This window comes from Eptatretus burgeri, chromosome 16 (assembly GCF_056783735.1).
Source record: "Eptatretus burgeri isolate ZD-2024b chromosome 16, Ebu_testis_v1, whole genome shotgun sequence".
In the NCBI taxonomy this organism is placed as follows: domain Eukaryota; kingdom Metazoa; phylum Chordata; class Myxini; order Myxiniformes; family Myxinidae; genus Eptatretus; species Eptatretus burgeri.
The window spans coordinates 58,901,777-58,924,179 of NC_140976.1; the positions used below are offsets into that span (position 1 = coordinate 58,901,777).

A 22,403-nucleotide genomic window follows, 5' to 3' on the forward strand; every position below is an offset into this window, starting at 1 on the left:
TTACTATAGCTTCCTGGTCAGTGTACTTATCAAACACATCAGATGCTCTTGAAACATATCAGGTGCTCTTGACATTCCCATTTCTCTCAGCATAATCCACATCAATTCATGATCAACACAATCCAAGGCTTTACTATAATCTATAAAGCAAAGTTTACACCTTCCTTTGACATTCCCTTGCTTTTTCCATAATCCACATCAGATTTGCGATTTAATCTCTCGTACCTCTTCCTCTTCTGAAACCTGTTTGCTCAACGGGCATCGCTTAATGAACTCTTCTCCTCTTTTTTGAAATTATTTTTTTTTAATGATCTTCAGTAATATTGTAACGAATCTGGAAAACATTCGCCTTCACACATACAGTTGACCCAAAGTTTAGTTATTTCGTTAAGTATATGTGGATAATTAGAATCTCTCCCCTATGTCTAATGGGAATTTCATGTGTGCGCTGCGAGTTTCTTTCTAGTTAGTTTTCTACACCAATCCCCTCCATGCCTTCAGCTCCATTACGCACGTGTTCAAGGCCACGAACGTAGACGGAGTTTCCATCACCTCAGAGCCGACTCAGCCCAGCCAGATGGAATGTTCCCTCGTCCAATCGGGGGTGAGATCACCCCAGAGCTGACCCCGCCCCAGCCAGATGGAATGTTCCCTCGTCCAATCAGGGGGTGAGATCACCTTAGAGCCGACCCTGTCCCAGCCAGATGGAATGTTCCACTCGTCCAATCGGGGGTGAGATCACCGCAGAGCCGACCCCGCCCAGCCAGATGGAATGTTTCCCTCGTCCAATTGGGAGTGAGATCACCTCAGAGCCGACCCCGCCCAGCCAGATGGAATGTTCCCTCGTCCAATCGGGGGTGAGATCACCTCAGAGCCGACCCCGCCCAGTCAGACGGAATGTTCCCTCGTCCAATCGGGGGTGAGATCACCTCAGAGCCGACCCTGCCCCAGCCAGATGGAATGTTCCACTCGTCCAATCGGGGGTGAGATCACCGCAGAGCCGACCCCGCCCAGCCAGATGGAATGTTTCCCTCGTCCAATTGGGAGTGAGATCACCTCAGAGCCGACCCCGCCCAGCCAGATGGAATGTTCCCCTCGTCCAATCGGGGGTGAGATCACCTCAGAGCCGATCTCGCCCCAGCCAGAGGGAATGTTCCCCTTGTCCAATCGGGGGTGAGATCACCTCAGAGCCGACCACGCCCAGCCAGATGGAATGTTCCCCTCATCCAATCGGGGGTGAGATCACCTCAGAGCCGACTCCACCCCAGCCAGATGGAATGTTCCCCTCATCCAATCGGGGGTGAGATCACCTCAGAGCCGACCCCGCCCCAGCCAGATGGAATGTTCCCCTCGTTCAATCGGTGGTGAGATCACCTCAGAGCTGACCCTGCCCCAGCCAGATGGAATGTTCGCCTCATCCAATGAGGGGAGGACACCGATCGCCCGACGCCCCCCGACCAATCCGGAGGCGAGTTACCTCAGAGCGGATCCCTCCACCTGCCCGGGGGGGGGGCGATAAGAAGGGTGGCGAGCTGTCTCAGTGGGGGTCTCTTTTCGGGGTTCCTTGGTGGTTGGTGGTTGTGTTGGTGCTCGTGGTGGTGGTGGTCGTGGAGGAGGTGTTTTGTGGTGCTCGTGTCGTCGATCGTCATTCGTGGCTAGCCGGGTCGTTCGTGGGATCCTGGCTGCGCTCGTTGGATTCTGGGTCGTGGGTTCGAGTCCCACCGTGGTGGGTTGTGTAGGAGCGCTCAAGCTGGGGATCCCCGTTCCCTTCCACGGACTCCGAGTTCCACAAGTGCGGGTTGGTGAAACCGCACGAGGGGGCCAGGTACCCGGCCAGACTCTGACCCTCAGCTCACCTTCCCTCTCGAGCTGAAGGGCCGAATAAAGACCCACGAGGTCCATTTCTTTTTGGGTGTGTGTGTCGGTCTGTGGCCAGTCTGATAAGTAGAAATCGTTTAAGGATTGCCATTGTACATTTGCCTGCATATTTTTATTCGAGATTAAGTCTGCTCTGTGTCTCCCTCCCTATTCCCCCTTGCAAATATATAACTGTTAAATGTTCCAGTTCATTGTCTGTGTTTTCTTTCATTGACCCAGTATTGTTCGGGCTTGAGAATTAGGGAAGCCGATTGTGCCGTAAATTGTTATTTGGGCCGGCGCGGCTTTGGTAATTCCCGCTCGGTTACACCGGATCCGAGTCAGTAACAGCGATTCGGTTCGGACAAAGCCAGCCAAGGGTGTGGCTTCCCTGGTAGCTGGACCGTGCGGCTAATTAGGTAAATTGGAATCAGACAAAAAGACCCTAACTGCGCGGTCGAAATATTGGTGTCTACGGTCCATTAATCGACCCGTCGACTTCGGAGTTATCCGGAGTGATGACCTTCAATTCCGGGTGTTCGGATGGAGATGACCCAACTGCTCCATCTAGCGGTCGTTCCCCGCCCCCGAACCCCAGCACCACAACAATATATTTCTACCATGTGAAATTAAGGCAATGGTCCAGTTATTTGAACATTCCCTTGCATCCCCTTTCTTTGGCAATGGTAGGTGGACTGACTGTATCCACCTTTTAGGCCATATGATCTTGCTCCAGATCTGTGTCCAGATAGCTCTAAAATTTTGATTGCCTCATCCCTAACTACCTTGATGAGCTTGATTGGAATTTCGTCAGCATGTCATGCTTTCCTATTTTTTAGCTTTTGCTGGGATACAAAAAACAAAAACCTCTTGTTTCTGCATTTATTAGATACTCACTGTCGCTTTGCTGATGGGTTTAATCAAGAGACGGCTTGTTGTACTTCACAAACATTCTGCTCTATTCACTCTGTCATTTGCCTTCGGTGATCTTCCATTTGCTTGGAAATCAGCTAACATCATCTTCATCAACCATCCTTGCTGCATGGAGTGAGCAAAAATCACTTCCACTTCACCGTGAGGCTCACTGTTGGATTCTTTGGTTTGAACCTCCACTTAAAATGAGTGAAATGAACCATTTTGAAAAATTTGAATTATTCTCACTCAGATTTCAACATCACTGTAATGAAAAGTCAGGTTGTTTCAACATTCTTTGCATGAGAAGATGATTGATAATACGGGATACCACCGGGTGGCGCTTCACGATACACATTTACATGAAGAGAATTGGGGTCTTCCCCCAACCTTCAACCCCATCCCCCGGATATTGTACCCTGACAGAAACCATACTTGGTTGCACTAATTGCACATGCACTAATTGGTTGCAACATACACTAATTGGTTGGAATTGGTTCAGTGTTTTTTTTTTGTTTTTTTTTTAGTTTTTGAAGCACATACAAACAAATATACAAATTCACTTTTATGGGATACATTATATATCACGTGGCCAATCAAATTGGCAGCTATACTTGTATATAGATGAATAGAAGGCCAGATGTTGAATTAGTTGATCTCCTTAAACACAACAAGATTGCAACAGTTCAGATTTCTTGCCTTCCTGCACAAAACCTACCATAATAACTCCAACAAGGAGCTGAAACTCTCGGTCCCCCACCTTTTGGGTGGTACGGGGAATAGGAGGAGGAGATTGGGACCATACTCTGTGCAGAGCATTGGTGCTGCTTAAGCAGTCTCCTTGGCTTTGGGCACAATCCTGGATGGGTCGCCACTCCGACACAGGATACCAGCGTGCTGGCACTCATTTTGCCGACCTTGTAAGGATGACAGGCCGAGTTAACCCCACCTGGTATTAATTCAACAGCTGAGCTGGATTTGAAATCAGGGCCCGAGGATCCAAGGCCCATGACCCGAACCATTAAGCCAACACCAGGCACAAGGAATAGATTTGTGAAATAAGAAAGCAAAATGTTGAACAGTTTTTGAAATAACGCATACACAAGCTAAATTACCGAGATGGTTGACATGGCAAAATAATTCAGGCAATCACTGCCGCGATCTAATCGGGTTGAGATCAAGTCATGAGGAATAGATATCTGCAATATGAAAAAACTTAACGTTCAATGGTTTTTGAAATATCACGAACACAAAAGTACACGGACAGATGGAACAGTCGGACGGACGGAGCTCATTTTAATGTCCCTCATCTCCGATCTTGCCGGAGGGTAGGTGACAAAAAGTATGAAAATAAAAGTAGAAAATACGATGAAATTGTTTCCCGAAGGAGATAGGGACTTCTTCTCCTCCTGTTCCCTTTATAAGGGGTGAGGTCCAACGCTACCAAGCTTCTGCCCTGTCTCGACCCTAACCTCCTCTACGTCCCACTGTGAACAATCTCCTTCCGGAAACAATTACATCATATTTTCCACTTTCATTTGAATACTTTCTAACAGTGAATAATATTAATTTGCAATTGCTTGGCATGGAACACTAACTTTTCGTCACCTTATTGTGCCTTGCAATGGAGGACATAAACTTGTGTGATGAAACTTTTATACTGATTAAGATTTTAAATCACCGCAAGGAATAATTTGGGGGGATTGGTGGGATCGGGTCTCTTACATTAACCCATAAGATATACCACTGAGAACAGATAGCAATGAATTTCACCGAGTTAGTTTGAGTTTGAGAAGTAAAATGGTGAGCGACGTTGACATTGATGATTTCACAAGTGCGAGTGAAAAATCGAGGATGAGACTAGTGTAACGATGACTTGAGTGAGTTCTCCTCCTCCTGGCGGGCCCAGTCGAGCCAACCTCCTGGATAGTGACGTGTCCTGGTGGATGGGAAGGAAGGAAAACAGGGATGGCAGAAAGAGTGTTAAATTAAAATAATGTCATCATGGTATCAATTATTTGTCCTCTAAATTGATCATAATACCTTCGATAAACTTGGACCTGCGTGATTAATAGCGAATGCAGTGAGCTTCATACTTAACGCGTGTACATGAGAGAATAGGAAACAACAACAACAAAAACAACAAAAAAAAGGTTCAAACCAAAGAATCCAACAGTGAGCCTCGCGGTGAAGTGGAAGTGATTTTTGCTCACTCCATGCAGCAAGGATGGTTGATGAAGATGATGTTAGCTGATTTCCAAGCAAATGGAAGATGACCGAAAGCAAATGATAGAGTGAATAGAGCAGAAAGTTTGTGAAGGACAACAAGCCGTCTCTTGATTAAACCCGTCAGCAAAGCGACACCGAGTATCTAATAAATGCAGAAACAAGAGGTTTTTGTTTTTTGTATCCCAGCAAAAGTTAAAAAATAGGAAAGCACGAGGTGCTGACGAAATTCCAATCAAACTCAGTAAGGTAGTTAGGGATGAGGCAATCAAAAAATTTTTTGATGTTTTTTTGGAATCCGTGTCTTTGGCTATGACCCTTTTGCTTCCGGTTTTTTTTTTGCTTCCGTTTTTTTTTTTTGCTTCTGTTTTTTTTTGCTTCCGGTTGTTTTTTGCTTCCTGTTGTTTTTTTGCTTCCGGTTATTTTTGCTTCCGGTTTTTGTCATGGGGAATGATGCGTCCCTGGAGATAAAGGCATCGTCGGAGACATGAAAGACCCAAATATCAGACATGGTGTATATTTCCTCCACTGATTTTATTAAAGATATCTCCCGCATCAACAAAAAATAATTTTTAATGGTGATTTACATTATTTGATCGCTGATCCCGAATCCAGGCTGAAGTGACCGGAAATTGCAGCATCGTCTGCTATGCACCTGACTGACCTCAGATCTGTCAAAATCATCAGCTGTGCGGCGCTTACACGTACCACGGTATAGTTGGTAAGTATACAGTTGTGAACAAGTTGTATGCACAAATGTCCAAAAAATCATAGCAAAAAGACTGTTTAATTTGATGTATTTAAGAAGTGAATGTAAGAAGAATTCTACGTTCGCTTCTCGGCTTTGCCTATTCCATATTAGTCCATTTTACCTATCGGGACTTTTTTTTTTACATTGATCTCAGGCTCTTTACTTGGTTGAGCTTGCAGGACAAAGACATGAGGTGATGATATCGGTGTATTTTTCACATGAATGATAGTGGACGTTGATGCTCCCACGTCTTTCATGAAGAGTAGCCAAGGTATCGCTGGAACTCTGAACAAGTTGCAAATCACTGCCACCTTCAGTCAAACATCAGGCTTTTGCCAGACGGCTCATGAAAGACTTCGGCAAGAAACAAGAAGGTAGGTCTGTTGAAGAAGTAGTAGTAGTAGACCAATTGGAAAATTTAAGTATGGTCATGAGATCAATAGGACAAGTAATGAAGAGAACGTAGATTATTATGAAATTTCATTGATGCATTTGATTTTAGACACTGATAAGAAAATGGAATTTATAGGACAGCTGATTCACAAGACACCACACTAAAATACTCAATTTGGTGTCTGTCTGTCTGACTGTGATACGTTCTGTCGTTACTTATCCAATCTCAACCAAACTTGACAGGATGACTAAGGGTCACATGATGGAGGTTGTGGTGACATGATTTGTCTCGGGCGACATCCATGTTCAGGTGCATATCTGTGTTAATATAGCTAATTGTGGCGTTTTTCCAAGGTTGCTTCGAATGAAAAATAAGTAATAAAAACACTCATGATGGCACAATATTAATGTTATGACAAAACAATATTAATACTAATCATATCACCCTCCTCAAAGGGATTTTCTTCCTTGGACAAATGCCATGCTAACATGTATAAATAGCTTATCATGGAATTTTGTGGAGCACCTCCACCGGAAGTACACTCCGAAAGAACCTTTCCGCAAACCCTCTCATTTACTTTCTCAGCAACAGTTTTGAAGAGGTTCAGTCACTCAAAGTCTTGCGTCTCACTCTCAGCCATGATCTCTCTTGGGCAAGCCACATTTCAGGGTTGGCCTCCAAAGCCAGACACCGGCCGAGCATCCTCCATCATGCAAGGTCCTTCCTTGGCACACTTGAGGTCCTATCCACCAACAAGGCTTTCATTCACAGATTGATGGAATACTGCCCTCTCCACTGGGCTGACTCTCCTGCCTCACATCTTCCTCAGCTTGACGCTGTGGAAATCAAGCCCTTCGAGATCATTGGACTCTCCCGTGATAAAGCTGAGTCTATGACTTCCACATCGCAAACATGTTGCTGGTCTCTGTCTTCTTCCGCCTCATTTCTGGTCTTGTACCCTCTGCCCTCTCTGGTCTGTCCACCCCATGTATCTGCAGAATGCATGCAGTCCACCAGCAACCCCATCCTAGTGAAATTGCCTAAATCCAGAACCAACGCTCACCTCCGCTCATTTATTCCTCTCTTTTCCTGCATGTGGATCCACCTTGCACACTGTCATTGATCTCATTCTTCTCCCCTCGTCTTCAAGACAGCTGTTCACCACCATTTCAGATCATCCCCCATCCACAGCCATGATCTTTTCTGCACCCATTAAACCACTCCACAATCTCAAAATTTTGCTTATTTTTCCATCTTGTCCACCCCTTACATTCTCCCCTAACCCTCATCGTTAGATGCATCCCTTGTTTGTCCATCTCCATCGACCTTCTCCCTCTACCTTTTCCCTCGGCTCTGCTATTGGTGTTTCCCCTTTTTCCAGACCTTGTCTGTTCTGTGTCCCAGCTCTTCCACGAGCCTAGACCATGTGTATTAAAAAATAGAAAGTTACAAACCACAAACACGTCCGATTGCCTTTCTCAACAGTCACTACTGCTTTTTATCACCAAACTGAAAGGGAGGAAACCCGACATTCTTGAGGCATGATATTGTTGTGAATTCGCGCCCGCCAGCGTGCGAACGGCCACATCACTCGAATCGTGACTGCGTCGCCCACCGGATGGACAATTTGGTCGTGACCCTCTCGGAACAACGCCGGGAGCTAGTCACGGGTGGGGGTTTAACCCCACCACGACCGTGCCAATTGCCCACCCACGCAGGATAGGGTTGCTCGCCAAATTCGATCTACCTAAGTACCTGCGCGGATGGTCGACCGAGCGATCGTACCACGCCGCAGGCCGACTCCGGACACGAACTGTTTAAGCGGTCCGTTCTGTGCTACAGTGATAACCGAGCGGTGTTATCGTCGGCCTCGACGGTTCCGATTAATTACCGGGCGTATTAAGCCCACTACGAACCTTTATGTGAAGCAGGATGGAGGGTCAATAAAGAAAGGACGAAGCGAAACGGGAAAACAGTTCACACAAAGCACATTTATTTCCTGGCACACGGAAAGCACACATATACAGTCAAACAGTCAGAATGCACCTATGGCAACCCAAACCAAAGCAACGACGACGCAGAGTTACTACCGACTATGTGCACACACGGCAACACTTATACAGTTCTACTATACAGACGGCGCCAACACACATTTACTCAAAATCAAAGGAAAGAAGCCACCCTCATAGACAAGGGGGCAGACGGGCCTGTAGGCCAATATGTGCGCGTAACCTGAAGGAGACTGCAGGCCCACGAGACCGGGGGGGGGGGGGGGTCCTACCCGCGCCCTCGTGGCGCGTTGGCGGATGAGCCGCAGATGTGGCCGCGTGGCTGTGCCCCGACTCCGTGCTCCTTGGCGGGTTTCGTTGGCACGACGTTTGGAGTGGGGTAGGAACGGGGCCCCCTTGTTGCACTATCTCAGCGTGGGGGAAAGGGGAATTGTTGATGCCCTGGGGGAGGGAGAATGGTTGGCTGGCTTGGGTCCCGCGACGAGCGATCTCCCATCGCGACCTCGTTGCCGACCGCCATCCTTCTCGCCTCGGACCCGAGGTCCTTGGCCTCTTCCCACAACTCTTCTCCGCCGACTCCAGAACCCAACTCTTCCTGCGTCACCAATGACTTCGCCACCCGACTCGACTCTGCTCTCCAACCAAAACTCCCTCACTCTGCCTTGCGCTGACCTTCTTATAGGCCGGCAGGAGCAGCTAATATGCAAATATCCGGATCAGGATGACCTCGGGGGCTGAGCCACGCTCGCCCATTGGTTGGAGGAAACGGGGCGTGAATCTCCCCTGATCCTAGAATTTGCATATATCGGTTTCACACAGACGCGCCTGGAGGCGGGGCCAAGCCGCCCCGCGCTTCCTAATTGGACGGATCAGAAGTGGGCATGTAGCGTTTGTGATCCGAATTTTCCTCGGAAAGGCCGCTATTTGCGCTCGCGGCTCGGTGCGTATCGCTGAACGAGCCCAAGACAGCCCGACGCTCAGTGTTCACAAGTGGTGTGGGAATGGCCGTAGAAGGAGAGAGTTTTTGTTTTGTTTTTTTTTTGTGGAGGGTTTTTGGTGGTGGCTTGATGGTTATGGTGCCGTTTGGGAATGGCATGATGCGACGATGTGGGAGCGAGTTGTGAAGGTAAAGGTCGTGGCTGTTGGCGTTGTTGTTGTTGTTGTTGTTGTGTGAGGGTTGGAGCGTGGTTGTAGTTGGTGATGATGGCTGGCGTGGTGGTTAAGGTGGTTGTTGTGTGATGGCGGTTGGGACGTGGTTGGTTCAAAATAAAGATAGCACAGAAAAACGGCTATCTCAATGCGTCACAGCCCAAATGAATCACATAATTTCCCTCTAGACAACGGGTTTGGGCTAACTACACATGTACTTAAGAGATATCTCACCTACGGGTCCTGAATGGTGGTTTGCGAATTTCCACAGCCGTAACACTATGCTAATCACATATCCCATGGACCGACGGACTTGACCCTAGATCTACTGTAATCTACACACCCCAGAGGATAACAACGCGTCCCTTCTTGCCTCTCATCTAGGGAACGGGTGTACAAGTTTGCTAAACATGAAATTAGATTGCTGGAACTTGTAAATTACATGCTTTGGTGCATTATGAAAGTCAGCCTGATTATGATTGGTAGAACACAGCTAGTGCCCAGGTAGAACACAGCTGTTGCCCAGGTAGAACTTGTTTTGAAATGTCTAAATCACAAGGCAAACTCGACATATAAACTACATTTATGGACAATGACAATTTCTTTCATAAATAACCAAGTTAAGCAGTCACTTCTTTGCCTTTTGTAAACGAACAATAATCCTCGAACCATGTTATCAAGAATGTTGTCCAGTAGTTCCAAGCATCTCCAAGATCTGATGTTTTTTTTGAGCCTAGTGTGCCAAAATATGGACGAGGAAGTGAGCGCAGTTGGAAGCATGTTTTCCTTTTAGCTGTAGTGTCTAGTTTCAATTATTGACCGAGTCAGATTGAACAACATAGTGCCCTTCTGGTGCATTGCGGGTAGGAGGAGGTAAAAAGTTGGTTTCCGCTTCAGTCAGCACTTAAGTTATGGACGTTAATCATCCCACAAAACAGCCCCTTCGGTAACCAAATCAATTCCACCCGACTCAAATTCCCTGCTTTGGAGTTAGCTGTACATTCATGTGATGGACCAAATGGCCTCTTAATTTGTTTTGGTTTCCTTGTATTAAGCAGAAAACATAAAGGAATACATTAAATAACATGAAATTTAAATGTGACATCAAAAATTGAATCTCCGAAGTGTCCTATGCAGGAAGTATCACAGGGCATTGATTGGCGAAACCCACCTGGCATATCCTCGGATTGTGGCAATTTCGATAGCATTCCGGCTGCGCCTGCCTGCACGGCAGATGAATATGATGTCCTTGTGATTCTGCCCCGGTGGTCTGGTGCCATACAATGCCATGAACTCGTGCTCCGAGAAGCTTAATGCTTCCTCCAGGTTATCCACTGAGACAAGGAATTGCGAACCGAGTTCAGCCAGCAATAATAATCAAAAATTTTTTGAGAAGATACATTGAAAATAACAATGTATGACAACATAAATAAAGAGTTGTAAATGAACAGAATAGAACAAACATGATAAATATATGTGGAAAAAATTATGGGCTCTGGCTGGAAATTGAATGCAGGTTTTCTGACAAACCAGACTGGGACTTGAACATAGGTTCTCCAGCAAACCATACAAGTCATACAAGTGTGCTGCCATCTAAGCTATCTGGGTACCCAGTGCTTAAGCAACGCAATTCCTCCATATATCGAAATGCCACTCTCTTTCCCCCCACTGCTTCCGGGGCAATCACTGCCAATCATAGGAGCAGCGAGGGCCTGTTCATGAGAGGGTCTTCACCCCCATAGGGGAACAATTCCATGTCTGCTATTAATCACAACACAGAGGGTGTAGTGATATACTAAATTTTTAACAGGACAGAACAAACATTGTAAATAGATGTGGAAAAATTACGGGCCCAGACCGGGAATCGAACCTAGGTCCTCTGGCAAACCGTACCATTGGTCTGCCATTTCTATATGTGGAGGAATTGCATTACTCAATAAGTAGGTCACCCAGATAGCTCAGCTGGTACAGCACTGGTCTGGTTTACCAAAGAACCTGGGTTCAATTGCCAATCCCAATCTGGTCCTGTATTTATAACATAAAAAGTATCAAAGAAACATTTTCAGGTAATAAATGTAAAAACAGAATTTTTGAACTTGCTCTTGCTCGTCATCAGAGAAGATGAGCTGTTGGCTGCATTTTATTTTTCCATCTACAAGATTGAGGGCTCATATAAGAGCAATATCATGAGGGTAAGAACTGACAGGTGGGCAAATCTTCAAAACAGACAAGGGAAAAGAAAGAGAGAGAAAGAGAGAGAGAGAGAGAGAGAGAGAGAGAGAGAGAGAGAGAGAGAGAGAAACACAGAGAGAGAGAGAGAGAGAGAGAGAGAGACAGAGAGAGAGAGAGAGAGAGAGAGCACGAGAGAGCACGAGAGAGCACGAGAGAGCACGAGAGAACACGAGAGAACGAGAGAACGAAAAACAGCAACCTGCAATTAAGGGAGTTCATTTGATTTCGAAATATGAGTACTCTTTACAGACCGTTGGCGCTGCTAAACCAGTTTGTTGGCAAGAGTTCGACTGGGTGGTTTACCATTGCCTTCCCAGCATTGTTTGTCCGTGCTCTATCCTGGAGCACATGCCATTGCAGGAGATTCGATTAGGAGGGGTTAATCGGGGCAAAAAGATTGTGCGTAAGGATGTGGAATGACATGAGATGGCAGTGCACCTTCTGTGTGCTGCACTCTGCTGTGGACATATAAAGCAACATAAATAGCACATTCCAATGAACTTGTGAAATTTCAAATTTCAACACAGATTGATTACAGTGTTGACCACTCTCCATTTCTATTTTTATCCAGCTGAAACTACCAGCTCAGGAAATATGTGATGCTCTCATAAGTCTTTCAACATGGAATTAATGAATAATTCGGCATTTGTTCAATTTTTGTTTGATGCGTGTCTTGTTCATTCACTTGTAGCAGATATGTTTTATGTCCTTTCCAAGCCTTGCCTTGTATGCCTTGTATGTCTCATATTCCTCCTCAACCCAAACAGTGCCGAACATGAAAAATACATGATAATCAATTTTTAAGGTTATTATTATTACTAGTGCATGCCCGTAGGTGCAAACAAAAAAAAAACTTTCAAACCGTATGCCAGAAACAACAACCACACAGGCCGTTCCTTCACTCGTGCGTGCCCGTACATGTATGACCGTACGTGCATGGCCGTACGTGCAAAAAAAAAAAAAAAACTTTCAAACTGCGTGCCAGAAACAACAACCACACAGGCCGTTCCTTCACTCTCGCGTTCTCGTGACAACCACACTTCCACACACAGAGTAAATTAAAATCAAGTTTACCTCCCTGTCTTTGCTTGCCATGACATTCGCTGCCATGTAACCGGCACGGCCCGTAACGTCATCGTCGGCCGGCCGCGCACCGGATTACGCAGCCACGCCTACGCAGCAACGTGTCATGTCATTGGTTGGTAAATAAATGGCCATAACTTGGGAAGCACTTGTCCAATTAATATCAAACCTTGAAAATGCACATACTCAGGTCACCAACAATATACCTGGCAAGTTTCAATTAGATCCGACCAGTGGTTATTGAGAAACAGCGGTCACACATGCACACATGCACACACGCACACACGCACACACGCACGCACACACACACTGCTGGAATTATAGATAGATTATTATTATTATTATTATTATTACGATTATTACCTCCACGGCCGAAGGTGGAATGGTTGTGTTTTCACCCCTGTTTGTCTGAGAGCAGGATATCTCAAAAAGTTATGGACAGAATCGGATGAAACTCGGTGGGTAGAATGGGTGTTTGACAAGGACGGATCAATTAGATTTTGATGAAGACTCGGATCTCAATCCAGATAAGAGAATTTTTAAAATTCTTAAGTGATTTTTCACCTTTAAGAGACAGGGACAAAATCGATATATGGCACTGTATTTCAAAAAGTTGTGGACGAGTTCTGGCAAAACTTGGTGGATGAGTTGGGTATGTGACAAGACCAAAGCTGATTAGATTTTGCTTCAGGTCCAGATGCAGATCTGGATCTCCTGTTCAGCTTGGTGGAGGTAATTCAATTTTTATGTTTACTCTACGTCTTCCGTTTGTTGTAATGAACTTCATGTATATTAAAAGGTTTTGTTTACTGAGCAGAATTAGCCCATTTTAAGTGGTTTTTTTAGAGCAACATTTTTGGGGGAGCCATTAACCCTTTAAATGTCACTCTGGATCTGCCCCAAGTTCATAGGAGCTCACTGTAAATAACGTTGCGGGTTAGTCGGCCTGCAGCATGCTCAGTCCCCGTCCTTATCCGAAATTAATTCAGGTTGTCAAAGATGCGCAGATCCAGTGGGGTCTCGTACTCTAATCGCTGCAATGTACAGCTGTCAGTGTGGACTCCACACCACCTCAAGCTCTGACCCTGGCTTTTGTTGATGGTCATCGCGATCATGCCCTGACCGGAAACTGTCATCGGCGGAGTTGGAAAGGAAGATTCGTGTCAGATGGAGAAAGAAGAATTCTTGGAATAAGGAGAATATACCCGGCACACTCACCACAGAGCACCCGTGTCTCAAGAAGACGATCATCAGTGGCCTCGGTTAAGATGCAGCATGTTCCATCACAAGTGGCCATTATGAGGATTGAGATTTCGCAACAGTATGAAGGGAGTGTTAACCTTCAGCGACATCTTGTGCAGTGGCACCACCCATAAGATTGATGGAGTTAAGAAACTCAGGTGGATAAAGGGCAGACAGGTTTCAATCGGCTAAAGATTTGACACTACTGACGAAGAAAGTGTCACCCGGCAGGCAGTCAATGTTCTTACTGTTGAGAAGATCAACTATGCTATTTGTTGTGGTTAAAATCGCATGTGAAGCCAACCACTCAGAATGTGTGGTTCTTCAAGTCCGGCATACACATGGTTACGCTTGGTGTTGGCTTAATGGTTGGGGGTGGTGGGTTTTGGATCCGAGGGTCCTGAGTTCAAATCCCACTTGGCTGTTAAATTAATACCAGGTGGGGTTGACTCTGCCTGTTATCCTTTCTAGGTCGGCAAAATGAGGGTCTGCTTCCTGGTATCCTGTGTCGGAGTGGTGACCCATCCAGGATTGTGTCCAATAGGCAAGGAGACTGCTTAGGCAGCACCAACGCTCTGCACAGAGTATGGGCCCCATGCATGGATGGATACACATGGTTGATGACGTCATCTCCAGAGTTCACACAATACAAAGAGCAGGCAGTCATGCAATTATGTCATCATAAAGATTACTCTCACAGAAGTGCGAGGCGCCACAGCACGAACCAGCAAACCGATGTCGATGAAACTTTGCCAACAGGTGCCATATGGTCTGGGAATGTGCGCGTTTGAATTTCGTTGCCGAGCAACCACCTGTTGCTGTGCAGCGGCCGAAAAACCGCGTACAGTCTTTTCAATACTTGTCCTTCAGTTTTGAATGTAGAGAAACAAGACTTCGGAATTAAACACTTCGAGATATTTCGAAAATTTTACTTGAGCCGATTTTTGATTGAGGTTTTATTTTTCAAATGGTAGTCCTTCAAAAATCGGGTGTCTATTTACCGTCATTTTTTTATGAGGGGCTTCGGAAAGTGGACGGAGCTTAGGGAAAGTGCACGTGGTTGATGAAAAGTGGGCGTGGCGTAGGAAAGTGGGCTTGGCTTATGAAAAATATTGTATGGCTCAGGAGGTGTGGTCAAACAAGAGCATTGAGAGAAGTTTATCGGGTTTTGTGTGTGTGTGTGTGTGTGTGTGTGTGTGTGTGTGTGTGTGTGTGTGTGTGTGTGTGTGTGTGTGTGTGTGTGTGTGTGTGTGTGCGCGCGCGCGCGTGTGTCTGCAACCCGAGGCTCCACAGCACAAACCGGCAAACCAATTATTTTTCAAATGGTAGTCCTTCAAAAATAGGATGTCTATTTACTGTCATTTTTTTATGAGGAGTGCCAGTTGGCAAAATACGCAATAGGAAAAATCTTGCCAGGCAGAGGAACAATTGTATGTGAAACAATACGTCTTGGCAATGAATCTTCGTCGGTGGATCGGTCAGAATGAAAAGCATCGTATCCAGCGCTTCGATCCTAGCGAATCCCTCGTCGCCTACCGGCTTGTTTGTCTGTCCGTTAGCAACTTTACAGCAAAACGGCTTTAGCAAAAACTATGAAATTTAATCCACAGGTGGGCAATGAATCTTGGACGACCCCATTAACTTTTGGGTCCAATTGGATCAAAGGTCAAGGTCACGAAAAGATCAAGATCGTTTTTCGCTCATAACTTTGTCAAAAATGATCTGATTTACTTCAAACTAAGCTTATAGTGAACATTATTCTATTTGTCACTTATAATTCTACCCATTCCTATCATGAAAAATGCATATTTGTGAAGATCGGTAGGGTCCGAAGTTTTTTTGGGGGTCATGGGCATCGGTCAAAATTACAAATTTTCCATTATAAATCATACAAGTGGTGCCAGGCACAACAAATCCCGCCCATTTAAGGCATAAAGTTATTTTGGGGATCAAATTTAAATTTGATACATCCTTAACCTGAATGTTGATTATAAGGAATAGAATAAGGAATATTTTAGTCTTAGTTTGAAGTAAATTAAACCATTTTTGACGAAGTTTCACTATAAGCTTAGTTTGAAGTAAATCAGATAATTTTTGACGAAGTTATGAGCGAAAAACGATTTTGATCTTTTCGTGACCTGACCTTGACCTTTGACCTAATTGGACCCAAAAGTTAATGGGGTCGTCCGAGGTTCATTACCCACATGTGGATACAATTTGACAGTGTTTGAGCCAGCCGTTTTCCCGTAAAGTTGTATTTTCGTTACCATGTTTTAGTTTTTATGGAAAATTTGTAATTTTGACCGATGGCCATGACCCCCAAAATTTCGGACTCTACCGATCTTCACAAATATGCATTTTTCACTATAGGAATGGGTAGGATTATAAGTGACCAATAGAATAAGGTTCACTATAAGCTTAGTTCGAAGTAAATCGGATCATTTTTGACGAAGTTATGAGCGAAAAACGATTTTCACCTTTTCGTGACTTTGACCTTGACCTTTGACCTAATTGGACCCAAAAGTTAATGGGGTCGTCCGAGGTTCATTACCCACATGTGGATACAATTTGAGCGTTTGAGCCAGCCGTTTTCCCGTAAAGTTGTATTTTCGTAACCATGTTTTAGTTTAATGGAAAATTTGTAATTTTGACAGATGGCCATGATCCCCAAAACTTCGGACCCTACTGATCTTCACAAATATTCATTTTTCATTATAGGAATGGGTAGGATTATAAGTGATAAATAGAATATGGTTCACTATAAGCTTAGTTTGAAGTAAATTAGATCATTTTTGACGAAGGTATGAGCGAAAAACGATTTTGATCTTTTCGTGACCTTGACCTTGACCATCGATCCAATCATACCCAAAAGTTAATGGGGTCGTCCAAGGTTCATTGCCCACTTGTGGATTAAATTTGATAGTGTTTGCTAAAGCCGTTTTGTCATAAAGTTGCTAACAGACAGACAGACAAACAAACAAACAGACAAATAAACCGGACGATTACAATATCCCCCTCCCTCCCTCCGCGTGCGGGATAATAAATGCCGAAAGTTGGAGTCAGTCATCCTATGCCGCAATGACATCCCAGACATAATGACGGAGCATGAGACAGATGGACAGAAAAATGGACAGACAGACGGACAGACAGACAGACAGAAAACTGCTGCGACTTTACCATACAGATAACACATCAAATATTGCTTTGTTACGTGCAGATTCTCTACTGGTGACAAGCTACACAAGGATGAAAGCGTTTTGTGTTTCATAACATTACAAGTGAGCCACTCATTGGGAAAGAATACACCTGGACCCCAACATTCGCTGTTCCAAGATCTGCGGGTTCCGCGTATTTGCGGTTGATAATTTGCGGCATGCTCCAACATTCGCGAGAAATTTCCCCACGTATTCGCGGCAATTTTTGTTTTTCATGAGCCGTGAGCATAACAGTTATAAAGCATATCTTATCTTCCACGAGCCACACACAAAGTGGCTGGATGGACGTACAGTACAATTCTGTACGTATGCAAAAAACATATCTTCCATGAGCCGCGAACATGACCTGCTTCCTGTCTGTACTGTATTGTGGCTTCACAGGATAAATATAGTTTCGCAAGATGTCTCACCATGTACACCTTTAACATATGGTACTGCACGTGCTGTATTTCCCCGACACTCGTGGAATTTACCCCGACATTTGCGAATTTTTGTCTATTTCCACAGCATTTTCCTGCATTTTCGCGAGATTTTCTCCGACATTCGCGGATTTTTTGCAAGTCGGGAAATCCCTGGAACCTATCTCCCCATTTCCCATTGAAACAATGCCCCCACATTCACAGGGTTTCCCGGAACATATCTCCTGCAAATGTCGGGGTCCTGGTGTGTATTAGGTAAAATGCAAACACCAGAGTGATACACACATGGGATATTCAAAGAACCAGGAATGAAGCCGTATTCCTTGAGCTCCCAATCCTCTCGGACATCAATGATCAAGGCTTCTTCTTGATCGATGAGCTGCTTTAGCTCCTTGTATGGCACTGTGATCTCACTGGTACACGGTTCCACCTGTGGGAGCACACCAGCTGGATTTTGCTGGGCGCGGGCGGTCACTGGCAAGAAACTGGCTTGGATCCGTGGTGAACCAGCGGTAAAGCCTGTGGGGTCAAGGGTCGGAATTGATTGGGAACAAATTAATAAAGGGACATGTTAAAAACAATGGTTAATTTTTTTTATGTCACATCTTTAACTTTTGTTTCACATCTTCAACTCACAAATGTTTGGTGCCATCGCCTCACCCTTGTGGTTCTTTCATTATATTTTCAGTATAGATAGGTGACCACAGGTGTACCACAATTTATTATTGCTTTGAGATGGGATACAGACAAGTCTGCCAGAATTGTGCAGAAGTAACACACCTAATTAGGCAGTCTCATCTCAGTTTGATTCTCGACCTGACTATATCAACTGTTGGATTGATATTTCAAGGCAGGGACAAATCACAAAGTGTTCTGTCCTTCGGATGGATGTTAAACTGGGTGTCTTGTCTCCCAGCATTACCTGATGAAGGTGAATGAGCCCGTTGTGTCTATTGGCAAAGATGACGCAAGTTGGTGCCTTCACTGTAAACAAATGGAAAATCTCTGCCCTAACCAGCTCCAGTCAAAAGTCAGGCCCGACCTACCGGATTATGAAGGACTAGGACCATTCTATCTCCTATAGCTGAACATAAAAGGAGGTAAGATTAATTATGGTCATTAAAGACATCATAGTAGAGAGATGTAGTGCAGAGGCTGATCAAAATGATATTTATCCATAGTCTTCTTTGTCTCCTTCGCTCAAAACCTTAAAGCAATGGACAGAGCAGATCAGTATTCGGCCAAATAAAACAACCTGTGAGTACATGACTGAGAAAGTGCTCTCATGGAACTAGTCCAGCACTTGGAATATGTCTGTCATCCCAGAAAAATCCCACACACTCATCCTGTCTCTTGGAAAGGACCGTCTGGCAAACCCTCTCATTGACTTCCTCAACAATTACCACTTGAAGGGGTGAAGTCACTCAATTTTTTGGGTCCTCACAATCAGTCGTGATCTTTATTTGGCAGACCATATTTCCATGATAGCTTCCACGGCTAGCCATTAACTGGGCATCCGTCATCATGCAAGGTCTTTCCTTGACCAACCTGAACTTTTGACAACCTACAAGCCCTTAATTTCAGCTTGACGCAGTACTGTTCTTCCCTTTGGGATTGTGCCTCTGCCTCACACCTTGCCCTTCATGCCATAGAAAGCAAGAGCCTCAAAATGATTGGCATCTCCTGTGATGAAACTGAGTGTCTGGGCCCGTTACTCTCACATTGCAGGCAGGTTGGTGGCCTCTCTGCATTCTACCACCTTCTTTTTGGTCCTGTAGAGTGTATCAGTGCTACCAATTCAGATGCTAGGTGGTTTACCATTGCCTTCTCAGTAGTCAGTAAAATGGTGTTGGTGATAACTTGCTTACTCTTTGCGAAGGACATACCTTGGTTTCTTTAATGTCCACCATTGACCACTGCTGACAGACAAGTCTTTCATCTCAGTATCCTTCTGATGGATGGCACACACATTGATGCATTGCTCTGCATCTGAAACACCAGGATGACAGTTTATACCTGGTTGACATTCAAACCCAGGCCAGACAGCCCTCAGAGGCAAGTGTGTGTTCCTTGAGGCCATCCTGCCAGCCAATTATTTTTTTATTACAGAACTAGCAGAGCCTACCCGTTGCTTTGCTGACGGACCCATTGGTCATCCTGTTTGCCAAAAGTTTTGGGTGAGAAAGAGAAGGAAAGGAAGACAAAATTACCTGTGCATAGAGTGCTCTAACTCCTCCCTGTCCCTATTCTCATATCCCGCTCCCCTCCCTCCAATTGCCTCTCATTTGTCCTGATGTCCCTTCCCATTATTAATGGCTTGCACACAATGACAGGCCCCTCCATTTTGGGGGTGGAGAGGGGGGGTGGGAGAAGAGAAGGAGGACAAATTTACTCGTGTGAAGAGTGCTTGAACCTCAGCATTGCACAGGTTAAAAAAGGAAGTTGTAATACCCTCTGCCACCCGAGGTGACCCTCAAAAATTTTCATACTGATCGGATAAAGCATTTGACATTTGCAACTATGACGTCATAACGAAGCCACTTATGACATCATCAAAAAAATCACACTTGTTTCCTGTGGAGCTCAGGTGCCAAGTTTCAATTTCTTACATTGAGCCATTTCGGACATACAGAAGTCCAAAGTTTTTTTTCCCCATCACTGTATTCTGTATTCCCCATCTCAATGGGATACTGTATTCCCCATCACTACTGGATCATAACTGTGTTTCCCATGAGGAGTACTTCGCTTGTGCCAATTTTCAATTTTTTCCATGGAGCGGTTTCAGAGATACAGAGATCTAGTCGAAAGTTTCCCTTTTTTCCAACATGGCTGCCACACCACGTGACCAATAACATCATCATTATCATCAAAACATTCCACATGAGTAGTCACACCTCTGCTGAAAATGTTGTGTCAATCGGATAAGCGGTTGCACAGAAAACGGAGAGAATTGGCACGGACGTATGTACGCACGTACGTACAAACATACGGATGGACAACCTGAAACCATATTGCCACCGACGACTTCATCAACAGAGGCAGAGAAACAGAGAATAAGGCTTGCTGTCAAATGCACTTTGATCAGTTGGGTAAATTATTACCAAAGGATGAATAGTAGATCCAGAGTAAATACCTAAACGTATGGGTGACGATCTGGAGTGTAACATGTCGAGGGGGTCGGGGCAGAAACAGTCGAGTTAAAAAAAGAAGGTCTATGGCCAATAGCAACAACACCTGAGCTGAACATACGTTATTTTTGTCCCATTTGTTGGGGTCATATGACATTTCAACGAGCTGTTCCACGAGCCTCAACTTCTTAATATGTCGCATAATGATAATAATCATGATGATATGATTTTCCTTGCAAAAAAAAAACTTCGACGCAGGAACCCCTTCAAAACCTGCGCAATTATTACCAACCTATAATTGTTTTTCCTTGTTCTATCCTTTTTAAATGCTGAACATCAAACAAGGAAGCAGCATGTACCATTTTCTAGGTCTTTGGGCTGACTCGGCTGGAGTTGGAATTGTCAGCCTCCCAGATTCGGAGTGGATACTCCAACCATTGTGCCACCGAGGCTGGTTTAGAAACCTTCAATCTGGCTGTACAATTAATTATATGAGCTTCAGTTAATTAATTTTAAAAGTTCCATGGCATCACAAATCACAAGAACCATATTGTCATCTGTGAAGCGTTTAGAGACATGTGCCCCCCTTTCTGAAGCATATCCACATGGCTTTACATGCAAGTGAAACAAGAACGGTACTTGGTAGAGCACATACATACAGTAGCTCCACCAAGCTGAACAGTTTACATTTTGTATCCCACTAATGGGCTGGATCTGGATCCGGACGTGAACCAAAATCTAATCGGTTTGTTCTTGTCACCTATGAGATATCGTGCTAGGTATCGTTTTTGGCCCCGGCCACCTCTCAATGTTGAGGAATCACTTTTTTTTTTAACTCTCATAGCCGGATCTGGATGCTCATCCAAATCAAATCAATTCGTCCTTGTCACACATTGAACCTGTCCACCAAGTTTCATCTGAATCCGTCCACAACTTTCAGATATCCTGCTCACAGACAGACAGACAAACAAGGGTGAAAACATCACTTCCATGCACCTTCGGTGGTGGAATTAATAATAATACTGATAATGATAATTATTATTAATTATAAAAAACGAGGGGGTTGGGGAAGCATATCACTGTACTGCACTCGAGAACTGTAGTTGATAGCCCTAATGGTGCCAAGTTAGGGAGACTTCACCCACTCTGCTTTTTCCCTCTCCTCTTGACCACATTCCCCAAAATTGGTGATGATGATTGCACTGTAAAAAGTGCTGTCCATGGTTGTTTACCCACTATTGCTGCCAATTCCACCCGAAACAATCTTCAGGGACGTGTACACTCGTGGTAGACCCATGGGACTCCATTAGGGTTACCTGTACTGCGTTGTGCCAGCATGTTGGTTCTTGTTTGTAAACGCCAGGAACAACAGCTTGTACTTACCAGCATGGTAGTTCTTGTTTGAGCAAGCAGTAGGCATATATATATATATATTTTTTTTTTTTTTGATACCTAAAACAGAAAGGTCTAAATTAAACGACCATCCGATAGTTTATCTTCACGGTTATGGATTTCTCCAAGCCTACCACCAGAGAGGGTTCGGCCAGCTGGTAGTCTTCCTCCGGAGAGGCATCGGCAAAATGCTGGGACAGATCGCAACATCGGGCTTGGAAGTCGAAGCAGCGCCATCTCTTTCGCGGTCGAGTAAAAGCTGAGAGTGGAATGGATGTGGTCTTGCGAGGATGAGGTGTGGGTGTGGCCTGTCACAAAGAGGGTGTGGCCTGTCACAAAGAGGGTGTGGCTTAATGCGAATACCATTTCCATTGAACCGTTAGATCAAGGGATG

General features: G+C 44.9%; 1 protein-coding gene across 1 annotated transcript; it reads right to left on the reverse strand.

Moving 5' to 3' along the window:
- Positions 1-4,040: 4,040 nt before the first annotated feature.
- On the reverse strand, positions 4,041-22,328 carry LOC147011131 (rhodanese domain-containing protein CG4456-like). Its single transcript, XM_085859931.1, has 4 exons — positions 22,144-22,328; positions 17,775-18,008; positions 10,470-10,632; positions 4,041-4,708 (listed from the first exon to the last, which is right to left on the reverse strand). The coding sequence occupies exons 1-4, from the start codon at positions 22,244-22,246 to the stop codon at positions 4,630-4,632; spliced, it is 579 nt and encodes a 192-aa protein (XP_085716057.1). The 5' UTR covers positions 22,247-22,328; the 3' UTR covers positions 4,041-4,629.
- Between the last annotated feature and the right edge of the window lie 75 nt (positions 22,329-22,403).

Coding starts and splice junctions, on each gene's coding strand:
- LOC147011131 (XM_085859931.1), bottom strand. CDS start 22,246: ATGGCGCTGCTTCGACTTCCAAGCCCGATGTTGCGATCTGTCCCAGCA. Junction 18,009..22,143: donor TGGCCGAACCCTCTCTGGTG/GTAGGCTTGGAG, acceptor TTGACCCCACAG/GCTTTACCGCTGGTTCACCA. Junction 4,709..10,469: donor ACAATCCGAGGATATGCCAG/GTGGGTTTCGCC, acceptor CCCATCCACCAG/GACACGTCACTATCCAGGAG.